Genomic DNA, 12,170 nt, shown 5'->3' with positions numbered 1-12,170 from the left:
CGGCTTCCGTCAGGACATCCACCCTATGCTGCTGAAACCCTGGAGCTTGAGACGCGGAAACTATTCAGAATTGCGCCGATTCCTAAGACTATGCACCCGATCCATGACAAGGAACGAATGGGGCATAGCGCAATATTTATTCAAAGCAAACTAATGAAAGACCCTCCTGCGGAATCAGCCTATTGCGGTGCTGCCTGCGGGCTAGAAGGGGCCGCGGTCATAGCAGTGGTAGATGAGAACCACTCCCAGCAGGTCATTAGATCCGTTAATACGCTTCACGCTTTAATAGCTGAATAGGCTGCGATAGCGATAGCATGTACAGGTGCTGGAGCAAAAACTATTATCTCAGACAATAAGGCGACTGTAAGGAACTTCGGCAAAGGCCTAATTTCCAAGCAGGCGGCCAGCCTACTGAGGAAGCACCCGCTAAACCGGAAGGTTTCAGTCATCTGGGTTCCAGCTCATGAGGGTCTGCCAGGCAATGAGGCTGCCCATCGCCTCGCTCGAGATGTATGTGTACCCGAGCGGCCGTAGAGACCCCGCTACCCGGAGACAAAGACCCTCTCATCACCTAAAAGGAGCTCTCTGAGACTCCCAGACTAGGCAGAAAGATCTCCATCACCAGATAGGTCCCTAACACCCTCGGAATGTAGGGCCTGGCGAAAAATTCAGGCCAATCGTTTCTTCCTTTATGTTACTCTGCATAATGAGCTTACAGGCGACCCAGAGGTTTGTATATCTCTGCAACGCACCTCTGAGTCAAGATCATCTAATCTGGCAATGCCCCGAATCTCTGGGAGCTAAACAGACTGATCCCCTTGATCAATTTGCCTGTGAGTCCTACATCCGCAGCCCAAATGCGGATGTATGAAAGATCGTCCTACGCCTGGCGGAGGAGGCTTATTCCAAGACCTTCTCTGCGGTCACGGCGCAGGAGAGCCGTCAAGAGGGAGAAACTCCCCCTGGCTGAGCCCCTGCCCCGAGGTCCACGTCGGTGTGAATAATGTCTTCTCTCTCGCTCGTCGATATCGTCTGTTCGTTGATGCAAGCTTTGTTCCGTAAATTGGACGACGCTACTCCAGCTGGTAGAAGATATTACCGCGTGTTCCATATTTATCTGTCTGGGCTGTAAAAAAATCACCTGTGCAAGCTAATGGCCTATTTGTGCACAATCACACACAAGGTAGCTTATGATAGTCTGCGTTTTTCGATAACTAATTTAACATCGAAGCTCGCGGTGGCGAAGTTTTTAGGACGCTCGGCTGCTGAGCTGGAGTGTCCGGGTTCGAACCCGACATCGGCGGCCCCGTTTCGATGGAGGTGAAACGCAAAAGGTGCGCCCGTTAGCTGTGCGATCTCAGTGCACGTTAAAGAACCCCACGCGGTCGAAATTACCCGCAGCCCTCCACTACGGCGTCCCTCATAGCCTGAGCTGCTCTGGGACGTTAAACCGGATGAAACCTAAAAAATGCAGTGCATCTTGGAGCGCCTCGTCAGCCATAACACGCATGATGCATCGCGCTGACCTGCCGTTGTCTACGGAACTATGCGCGTTGAATCGGCGCCTGATTCCATATTTGTTGTTGCGTTCCAGCGGTATTGAAGCTGAGCTTCTTGCAATCGACTTCTTGCGCCGAGAAGCTGCCCATGTAGCAGCGCTCCGTGGTTCGACTGCACCAGCTTTCTGGGGCATTCTATAATCCTTGTGAGGGGGATGTCATCCATGCCCATGCGCACGTCCATCTGGTGCGTTAATTTTCCCGGGACTACCTGCGAATGAAAATTTGTTTTGGAGGAAAGGAAAGACACAACTGTCTCACTTCTTGAAATGAGCCACTGAGCCACCGCGGTGAACATAATTTCCGGCCTGATGAGTGATAGCGATGGCGGGTGTATGAAAGCGTCTTCGTCGGCAACTTAGAGCGCTTCCCGGATTTCACTAATCCTCGTGACATTTACCACGTGCCAAAACTCCGTTTTTAGAACATAAATGCGCACTTGCGCCTGTCACAAGGATCAGCTAGGCTCCCTGGGGCGCTTATCTGTTCACACTTGTTTTTGTGTTCGCGACAGCAGCATTTCGGCGTGCGTGCTCGAACTACATCTACAAGGCTTATTCCAATTCATCGAAGTTAAATTTGCAGGGCGTTGGCCCACGGTGGTCGGCTGTGCAGTGCCGACATTGAGCGATTTATGAACAGAAAACGTCGGCCTGGAGAAGCTGAGGCCAAGTTATTTCAGCCTTACTGTTTGGATTGACTGATATGATTGTTTTTGTTCCTTTGTGCTCAACGCCCGCCATGTCTTAAACGCGTGTAGCGTCGAGTTCCTGAGGCACCAGATTTTTCTTTTTCTTGCCTGAAAGTGAAGCCACCGTATATTAACCCTGCCAAGTATATTAACTCTATGGCGCCTGCACGCCTGAAAGTGAAGCCACCGGAAGAGGCCGCGTCCCGAAAGTCAGCCTTTGGCAGTGCACGAACTTGGGCATTAGCACGCGGTTTATCAGTTTCAGTTCCCGTTTTCACCTTAGCGTTTCGTATTTTCATCGTTCTCGCCTTTTCCTACGATAATGCCTATCTGTGGCGCTGTCAACTGCATGAGGAGACCCGCAAAGTATTCGGGAAAAACGTTTCAAAGAGAAGAGTCGTTTGCATTGCAATGGGACGATTCTAGCAGACGACAGGGTGTCGCTACGCGCAACACGCACGGAGCCTCGTCTGCTCAGCTCTGTGTAGTTCCGTTGCGCTAGCGTTGCTAACGCTTCGCTTTATTGTGATGCGTGTTCCCGCGCTCTGAGCCCCGAGATATGCCATCAACGAGGGGTAAATTTAAGAAAGTTGAGTTGAGTTGAATGGCGTGGAAACCTACACCAGGCAGTCGACTTTGCAGTGACCCCTTTGCCAAATTATGTTTTGATCGAACCGGAGCGAGGTCGCGACTGCTATCTGGTGAGATGCCGACGTTGTGGTTCACATAAGCGCGTCCAAAAGGTATGGTACTGCTTTTTCAACGGAGTGTATCAAGTATACTGTTTCATATTGTACCAAATTAAGTTTGAATAGGATTCGTGATGCTTGGTGCAGGCTTTTTGTTTGTTTGGCCTCAAGAAGAATGGCACATACCCACTACGGGGGAGTGGCCAAGACGCAGGCGGTGAACGCTTGTCCTCCGTTCCTCTTTCTCATCCACAATTCCCTCGCGCTGTGCACACCAAAAAAAAAAAAAAAAGGCGCACGCTGCAGCATTCGTCCTTCTCGTCAGTATTGTTTCTCTCGCGCTGTGGATCTCTAAATATGCTGACTATAGCCCGAAAATTGTTTCGCGTGCTTCCTGTAGGTGCAGCTGTACAAACGTGGTTGTACCATGGAGTTAGGTTAAAAGCACGTCTGGAAGGTACTAGCCGTCCTAAAGCGATAAACATCACCCGCCATCGATGAGGCGTGACATCGGCTTCCTGCAACTCCAATCTGAAACTACAACAGCGGTATAGCCAGCCTTTTCTTTGCTACGCTAAAATTCGGTTTTAAGATGACCTTAGCCTCGTTGTCATTCCAATGGTACTCCTTCACACTCGGAAGACAAGAACCCGATAAGAATGTAGTGTATTATACAGACTGTTCAGCGATTAAACGCGCGCCGTAGATTGCTCCTCACAGCTATACCGGTGAATCGTTCAAGCTCAGATTTCGCACAGAAATGACATTTTGTCGGTAGAATTGTTCTATGCCACATTTTCTTGAAGTACTTGCCTGAATCAATAAGAAAAAGTCGGATATTCGCACCGTCTGCGTCGACGATGAAACGAAATAGGCCGCTCTCTGAAGGTTGAAAAAAAAAAAAATGGCTGTGGCTTAGCTCAACTATGCCTAGATATACAAGCGAAAGCTTTATTATGCCGTGGTTATACTTGATTAACTGCTGTTTGGCTCCCTAGAATCCACCGCAGCTGCAGCCTCAATCGCCGTTGAGCCAGGCGATGCCCCCGCTCTTCGTCGGTCTCTGCCGCCAGCCTGGCACCCTCCATGATATCAACCGACTTTCTTGTAGGCTGGCGCCACGACGCGGTCACCCAACGAAGCAGATTGGCGATGGAAGCGGACGCGCGACGCGACAGGCACTGACTACCACGAAGAACGCGCTGTCCTAGCACACCATTGGTCCATTGGTGCGCTCTGCCATGCTGCCATGACGGACGCGGCGTGCTGGTGATCGAAGAGACAATAGGCGCAGTCTCTTTTCTCTGGTTATCTGTGGAGTCCAGAATGGCTCTTGGTGGTGATGGAAGTGGTGATGCTAGGATGCGAGAATATTCAAAGCTGGCGGCAGACCTTGAGCAGCAAGAGCTGCAGGTAGGCACGCAAAACGCCTGTGCACTTTTCCAGTGTAAACAGTGCCGCTGTTCGAATATCGCCTATTCGTATTCTCGTTGCACTCTGTAGTACGATGACAGCAAACTAAGTGACGTGTGCGAGCAGCCGTGTTTGTTTACTACGCTGGCAGGACTCTGAATATTACGTTCGAGAATGCCTGTTAAATTGCTGCTGAACGTTTTTCTGTGTGGTAGCTGTGCCGTATCTTATGGTTTACAGTTCGCACATTTGCTTTTGTCGCGCTATGTTCCGTGGTTGTCGCGATGGAATTGCCTTCATAAATCGACATTTGGGTGCTGTCATGGCCAGATTTACATGAACGGAAATGGCTCAATGAAACATTATCTGCATGTTTGCTGTCATCCACCATTATGCGCGAGCGGTAGCCAGTCTTTTGATTTTTCGTTGCATATTAAGTGGTTTGAATGAGGTTCCAGCGTATACTGTGGCGCTTGCAAGATTCGTCGTGTCAGTGCCATAGTGTCATCGGTAAAATGCTTGTGCTGGGCGATCATAGAGACCAATAAGTCCCTCTTACTTAAATGGCTGAAAATACATAACATGTTATCGTGTTGTGAATTTATCTTTGCTTACGACCACTTACCTCTGTTCATTCCAGGCTGCTGATGGCATTGCCAGTCCACAAACTTATGGCCAACTACTAGCAATCTACCTCCTTCAAAATGATCTGTTCGTATTGTTTCATTCTCCTTTCAAGTATCTGGCAAGGAATATCTTAAACTGCTTTTTTTCTTTTCCTCAGGCCCAATGCCAAATTTCTATGGAAGAGGATTCCTCAAGAAATCAAGCAGGTATGTAAATGAATTTTTGTGAGAAAAAGTATTGAATGTGTTTGTATGTTAATGGGAAGGCTGGACTAGCGTGAACCATGCATACTCCTGTTGTCAGTGTACAGGTAGAAGCAACATGAGAGAAAACCTGGGAGTGCGTGGCCTCCGCACTTCATGAAGCACTGCCACCAAGAGCTGACAAGAATTGGCGGCATCAGGTGCATGTGTAGGATGAGCAGCTGACCATGCTTACCGGGCATGGGCCTTTGCCGCAAATCCTTGCTGGCTCTCGGTGGCAGTGCTTCATGAAGCGCGGAGGCCACGTGCTCTCGTGTCCCCACTCATATTTCTTCTGCCTGTACAGCTTTGATGCACACGTTCTGTAAGAAACTTATCTGTATAAGAAGAAGCACCTTGTGTGTGTTTCTCAGTAATAGAAGTGCAACTTCTATTACTGAGAAGAGAGCTTTTATTTAGGACATTTCTGCCCAGCTGAAGAGCATGGGCAGAAAGTATGCTTGTGTCTTGTATGCTTTGTAGCATAACACATGGCTGTAGACAACCACATGGACTGCCGCTGTGGCTCGGTGGTTATGGTGCTTGGTTACTGACCCGAAGGACACGGGTTTGATCCTCGCTGCAGCATTCGCATTTCGATGGAGGCAAAATGCTGGAGGCCCATGTACTGTGTGATGTCAGTGCACGTTAAAAGATACCCAGGTGGTCGAAACTATCCAGAGGCCTCCACTACGGTGTCCCTCATAGCCTGAGTTGCTTTGAGACGTTAAACCCCATAAAACCAAACCAGAGTGACCTATTAATCTGCCGCTGTATTTGCAGACAGGTTATATTATTGTTATGTGGCAAATTTTATTTCATTTAGTGAGTATGTTAAGGCCTTTGTTTTCCTTTTCAAAGTCACACCCGGAACTGGGAAACATATGGAAAGTTGGTCAGGCCCTCTGGTATAAGGATTTTCCAGCAATTTACACTGGCTTAGCCCAAGAGTGGCCGGACGACATCAAACCTATCATGCAGGAACTTGGAGGTAAGTGTAATATTTTACAGGGACTTTTCTTGAATGTCTTTGCCCTTCGTGAACTGGATTATTTTGGCCCCCTTTGAATCATTCATTGTGAGGTTACCGCGGAGGTTACCACGACCGTTGCTGCGAAACTGCACATGCACTTGTTACCAGCACGTGCCCTCTGCAACCTCCGCAGTCGTGCTGCGCACGGTATAGTAAAAAGTGTTTTGAGGCATGTCATGCGCAGCCGGGAAAAAAAGCCATAATTTTGGCCTGCCGCTGCCTCTTCATGGAGTTGCAGATGCCTGTGCCTCACGAGCTTATCGTGGTATAATGAAAAAAAATTAATATGCCCTTGCATGAATTAGTGCACAGTAAATTGAGAAATAAATGACATACTGCCTGGAAATCCGTTCTCTTCCGAAACATCTCTGCCATCCAATTGTCACCAAGTGCGCATCTAAAAGATTATTCATCAACAAACCACATTCTATCAGGCCATTACTACTGCGCTTTGAAGTGCGAAGAGCTAACAGTGCTAGATGCCCTACCGAATATTGCACAAAGGAATGAATATTTGCCACCATGGTACAGCCTGCCTTCAGTATGTGACTTCACAATGACACATTTAGACAAAAAGCAAACACCAAACGAGTACATATTACAGGAATTCTTTGCACTACAAGAAAAGTATGACACCTACATTGAATTTTATACCGATGGCTCAAAAACAAAGTCATGTTGGAAGTGCAGTAATCCAAGAAAAAAATAAACAGATAATGCGACTACCAGAATGCGCATCAGTTTTTACTGCTGAGTGTTATGCCATCTTCGTAGCTCTAGAAAAAATAGTGAGAGAGAACATCAAAAATAGCATCATTTACACCGATTCCCTCAGTATGCTCAAAGTACTGCACTCCAGGAATGCTACTGAACCCATAATAGGAAACATCATACGTAACATAGTTAAAATCACAAAACAAAAGCATAACATTAAATTCTGCTGGGTTCCTAGCCATGTTGGAATTGTAGGTAATGAGAAAGCAGATGTATGCGCTGCACAAGCCCGGAATGACCAAATAAAGCAAGTGAACATACCGCACAGGGATTGCACAGTAAACTCAGAAATAAGTGGCAGGCAGCATGGGAAGAGCACGCAAACAACAAATTACATTCTGTTAAGCCCATTTTAGGGGAATGGCAATCATGTAGGCATCCAGAACGTTTTACCGAAGTTATTTTATGTCGGCTCCGCATTGGACACACCCACCTCACGCACAACTTTCTGCTAACCAAACAAAACAAACCTCTCTGTGAAATGTGTGGTGCTGAACTCACAGCGAACCACATTTTAATTTCATGTATAAAACTAGAAGAACTAAGAAAGAAATATTTTACATAAGTATAGAAAGCTTCACCTTTAACAAAAACTCTAACCTTGTGTTTGGTGCATCATAGCCTCAGTTGCTTTTGCGCCATTAAAATCAATATAACTAACTAACATACTGCCTGGGTTAATGCAGCGGACAGTAAACTACATCTTTTAAAGCCCATCTTGGTTGAATGAAAATCACGTGGACATCCAGAAGGTTTTATTCAAGTCATTTTTTGCCGCCTGGGCATTGGACACGTTTGCTAACAACTGCTTACTGGCAAAACATGATAAACCTCTGTGTAATTTTTGCCGCCTGGGCATTGGACTCGTTTACTAACAACTGCTTACTGGCAAAACATGATAAACCTCGGTGTAATTTTTTGCTGCCTGGGCATTGGACACGTTTACTAACAACTGCTTACTGGCAAAACATGATAAACCTCTGTGTGAAAAATGTGAACACACAGTCACAGTCAGCTACATTTTACTCTCATGCACAGAACTTGAACAACTCAGGAAAAAAAATGTAGTGTTGCTGTTCGGTGAAAATGCCCTTGGTAATGTTTCATGTGTTTTTAGGTTTCTCAAAGAAGCAAATGCTTTAAAGAAACTCTACATTTGAAAAAACTTATAGTTCATTGAACAGAATAAACAGACGTTTTAACCCTGTGTTTGGTGCATGGTAGCGTTAGCTGCTTATGTGTCATATAACTCAACATGACTAACTTAGCATTTCAAGGCATTCTGTTGGAGACTGTAAGTAATAAAAAATTTCAATTGCAGCAAAGCTCATAGCTGAGCTTGGATTAAAACATCCCAAGCAGAGTTGCTTGCTGCAGGACACAAAGGCCTTCGGACAGCATTCGTGTGTTATTGAACATATTAAAGCTGGCATGCAGCTTGACAAATTAAATTTCATCAATTCGAAGTGCCATTTTATTCATGTATCATCTCTAAGGGATGCATGAAGTGGCGGTGCTCTTGAAGGTGCAAAAAAGCATCTTGAAAGGTTTCTCATCTTTGGAACATTTGAAATTTACTGTGTGAGAACTCTAAAAGCTTCATGCTTGAGAGGGCTGGCTAGTTGGGGCCTGCCACGTTGGCTTTTAGAGCATATTAGCTGAGCTGGCTTCAGCCTAAGCTCAAGTTGGCTTGTCTCAAGGAGGTCGTTTTTGTGTCGATTCACAGCAGGTAATTATTTCCAGGCTCATTAGCTGCTTCTGCAGTGCAGTGCTGAGAATGCATTAATGAGTGTTGCTGTTATTATTTGGATTAGGCATATGTACCTATTTCTTGTCATGGAAGTGTGTGTGTGTGTGTGTGTGTGTGTGTGTGTGTGTGTGTGTGTGTGTGTGTTTGTGTGTTTATTTTTTTGCCTTTGAATTGCACAATATATGCATCTGAACGAATCTTCTCACTTTTCATGATTCCTTACTTGAATTTCTTCTCGCAGAAACTGCATTTTGGAGCAGCTTGGAGATAAATTAAACTAACAGAAATAGGACACAAAATGCTGTGGAAATATTAAAGCAGAACCGCTCAGTTTGAAGCTAACATATTGTGTCATGGTCACCTGTACAGAATGCAGAAAGCTGTGCTTCTTTACTATTGTCACTGCATTTTGTGTCTTATATCTGTTACCTTAATTTGGTCTGCACATAGCGTCCATGTGTGCTTCGTATCCCCTCCCACACTCCCCCTCCCCCCATTTTAAATGTACACTGAGCTGTCATGATATCTGAAATAAATAAATACATACCTTGCAGAGCGCACGAGACGGAGGGCCTTGACGCTGGTGGCCAAGGCATATTCTTCTATTTCCCTTGATGATGCCTCCGCTTTTCTGGGTGTTCCCAAAGTTGACCTAGCAGCCGGTAAGAATTGCAAACACATTTGCAGTAGAAAGCTGGGCCAGAACTCATGTACGGGCCGCCCTTTTATTAAAACTTTGGGCGCGAGGTTTGAGGCTGCTGCCCATAACACGAATAAAAAAAAAACGTGTAAATGTATTTTTTTCTTAATTATCTCGTTTAAAACGGGTTGCAACCCATACGCAAGGTTATACGATAATACTTACTTTTCTTATTTCCTTTCCAGTTGTGTGTCCATTGGGTTGGGTTGTTGATGTTGCAAGCGGTATGGTCTTACCAAAGTACACAGGTAAGAAATACTTTGGTATTGAGGACTGAGTGGCATTTCTTTCAGTGGGGAACGTGCCTTTTATGGAAAAAATCTGCACAACAGTTGTTTTGTTATGCATACAGCAGATTTTGTCTTGTTAACAATGCTAGCGAACTTACTAGGACGAAACCCTTGTAGAATAACCTTGGCGATAAATACCTAGTTTTGGCTTTTTGCCTCCTTCATCTCAGAAGTGCCAAGTTTGTTGTCTGTGTGTGCCTTTATTTTATCATTCATTAGATAGAAATACTTATTGGTTTATTAATCACTAGGTGCTAACCCTGAAATAATCCCTGCCCTCCTCCCACTCTTTTCTTTTTCTATTTTGCAGCTGCTAGGCATGAAGATTCAACACCAAGTGAAGAACAGTTGGCTAAGCTCACAGACTTTGTAGCTTTCCTTGAGAATTGATTAGCACCAGTGCTGATTTCTAACCTGTTGTGCTTGCAGAAGTTGAGCCAGGGAAAGTGAAATACCAATGCAAACTTAAAACCAACTGTACTTGCAGAAATGCAATAAATTAGGTTATGAAAAGTATTTGTACTACACAAGCGAGTGTGCTGAATGTGTGAAACTTTTACATGCATCCAAAGCAGTAGGCATTGTCCTTGAGTTTTTTTTTCTCAGGCCACAGAGTCTGACCACAGAGAAGTGTTTCTTTGGATAAAAGTTGAATTTTATTTACATTGTGAATGATACAAATACACACAGGATTATGACTGTCTGTGTCTGCAGTATGCTTCTTCTTGATGATGCATTGTTACCTTGTGACTGGTGTAGTTGAAGTGGGGAACTCTGTGCTGTGCAAAAGAGGTGACACTGTCAGTCAGCAAAACCAGCACACAATTTGCTTACCTTTATTTAGGAGCGAAAAGGCATGGTTCACTAAAATGTGGAAATACCTAGGCATCGGCTTGCAGAGTGTGCTACGAACAAGAAATAGCTTGCACTCATCAGTGCAAAACCTGGCATTTTGCAGTTGTTGAATCATTTCCTTGCTTACTATTATACAGCTGGTTGAAAAAGGTTGAGCTGAGTGCCTGCACCAATGCTTTTTTTTTTTTTTGCATCCTGATATTGGGTGGCAAGAAAGGTGGATAAGCTGAGTTTGAAAAGCATAGAAGGGCTCTGGTTTCATGTTGTGTTGGTCTATTCTTGAGACAAAAATTTGTGTTCATTTTCTTCTCCTGCTGTCCCAATGGGGAGACTACACTAAGTATAAAATATTGGCAAAGATAAATGTGAGCAGACGGTGGACCTAGATATCCTGGACTTGGACACACATTTGGATTGGCCACGTCTGGCACTTTAATGAATCCTTAAATTCAGTGCTAATGCACCGTTAAATAAACGAAGTGTATATTTAGAGTCATGACCAAAAAAGCACTTGTGTCAGTTACATTCATGCTAAATGTTTGACTATATTGAGTCATACATGTCTATCGTCATGGCCTATTTGACACTTTGCCTTCATAAGACTTCTGAACACTCTTCAGCTCTGCAGCTTGGAGATGTTGTGAGCCCCCACATACCACAACCTGTTCTGCTGTGTAATCGTAGCCTTTGCTGTTATGTGATATAAAATAAAAGCACTGTGATGAGATATGCATGCACCTGAGCCAAGCTTCAATAAAACATTGACAGTGTATGGTAGGTGGTAACTCCATTTTCGCAGGCATCTAATGCAGGTGTAATGTTATTAAATAGGTAGCCATGGTTAATTTTTCAGCACTCCACCTGCTTATGATTCAAGAAAGGTGACAGGTGAGTTGTGGAGCCTTAGAAAAAAGTTGTTTTTTTTCTCGTGTTAACACTAAGAGACGCGCGCGAAATTGAAACAGTCTGCAGCATGGTTTGTTCAGAGCTGCTGCACCTCTGCAGAATCGGACGCACGTAGGTGGCAATGATTTCATTCTCGACCGTGGTGCACGCTTGTTTAAGATATAATTAAAGGATAAGGAGGAAACCAAAAAAGCTTTTGCAGTTTCTTGTCTGTTGCATGTGGAGTGGCCAAAATAATTGTATTGATAATATACCCTATTAACAGTGCTGCATTAGTAAGTATGAAGCTTATCAATGAGAGCGGTAAGAGGGAAAGTGAAGTAATTCGGGATCTCTCTGCAGAACAGGCATTCGGCTTTAAGCGAGGATGACAGCATTAATGTTTAAGCAAGGAATGACAATCTCGTAGCTATCATTACGGTGTGTGCAGAAGTAGGTGGTAGGATGGTTAGACAGGATAATGACAAGCTCTGTCTGGAGACCTTTAGTCTCCAGGTAGAAACATAGATTAAGAAACATTTAAACATGGAAGCCTACAACCCCACAGACAGAATAGAATTGACAGAGCTATCAAAGCTAATGTGTGCTAGGTAACCGGTAAAGAAGTATAATATGGAGAAAATCGAGCATGCTGTAAAAAA

General features: G+C 44.8%; 2 protein-coding genes across 2 annotated transcripts in view; one reads left to right on the top strand and one right to left on the bottom strand.

Moving 5' to 3' along the window:
• The first annotated feature begins 4,058 nt into the window (after positions 1 to 4,058).
• Positions 4,059 to 11,356, top strand: LOC149350232 (COP9 signalosome complex subunit 8-like). The gene is made up of 7 exons (XM_089579212.1): positions 4,059 to 4,352; positions 4,993 to 5,063; positions 5,137 to 5,185; positions 6,083 to 6,212; positions 9,333 to 9,440; positions 9,664 to 9,726; positions 10,079 to 11,356. Exons 1-7 carry the CDS (start codon positions 4,266 to 4,268, stop codon positions 10,156 to 10,158), a joined length of 588 nt encoding a protein of 195 aa, XP_089435338.1. The 5' UTR covers positions 4,059 to 4,265; the 3' UTR covers positions 10,159 to 11,356.
• Positions 10,429 to 12,170, bottom strand: part of LOC149350231 (uncharacterized) — a 45,599-nt gene continuing 43,857 nt past the window's right edge. The window contains exon 10 of the mRNA XM_089575517.1: positions 10,429 to 10,547. Coding sequence (XP_089431643.1) covers positions 10,429 to 10,547 — 119 coding nt within the window. The remainder of the gene's footprint in view (positions 10,548 to 12,170) is intronic.

This window comes from Amblyomma mixtum, chromosome 3 (assembly GCF_055824585.1).
Source record: "Amblyomma mixtum isolate Tamu chromosome 3, ASM5582458v1, whole genome shotgun sequence".
NCBI lineage: Eukaryota > Metazoa > Arthropoda > Arachnida > Ixodida > Ixodidae > Amblyomma > Amblyomma mixtum.
This window is presented reverse-complemented; position numbering and strand designations above follow the sequence as displayed.

Bases quoted from the DNA above. Each gene is read 5' to 3' on its own strand.
- LOC149350232 (XM_089579212.1), top strand. From the start codon at position 4,266: ATGGCTCTTGGTGGTGATGGAAGTGGTGATGCTAGGATGCGAGAATAT. The intron at 5,064-5,136 runs GTTCGTATTGTT...TCTTTTCCTCAG, and splicing joins TACCTCCTTCAAAATGATCT to GCCCAATGCCAAATTTCTAT. The intron at 9,441-9,663 runs GTAAGAATTGCA...TTTCCTTTCCAG, and splicing joins CAAAGTTGACCTAGCAGCCG to TTGTGTGTCCATTGGGTTGG.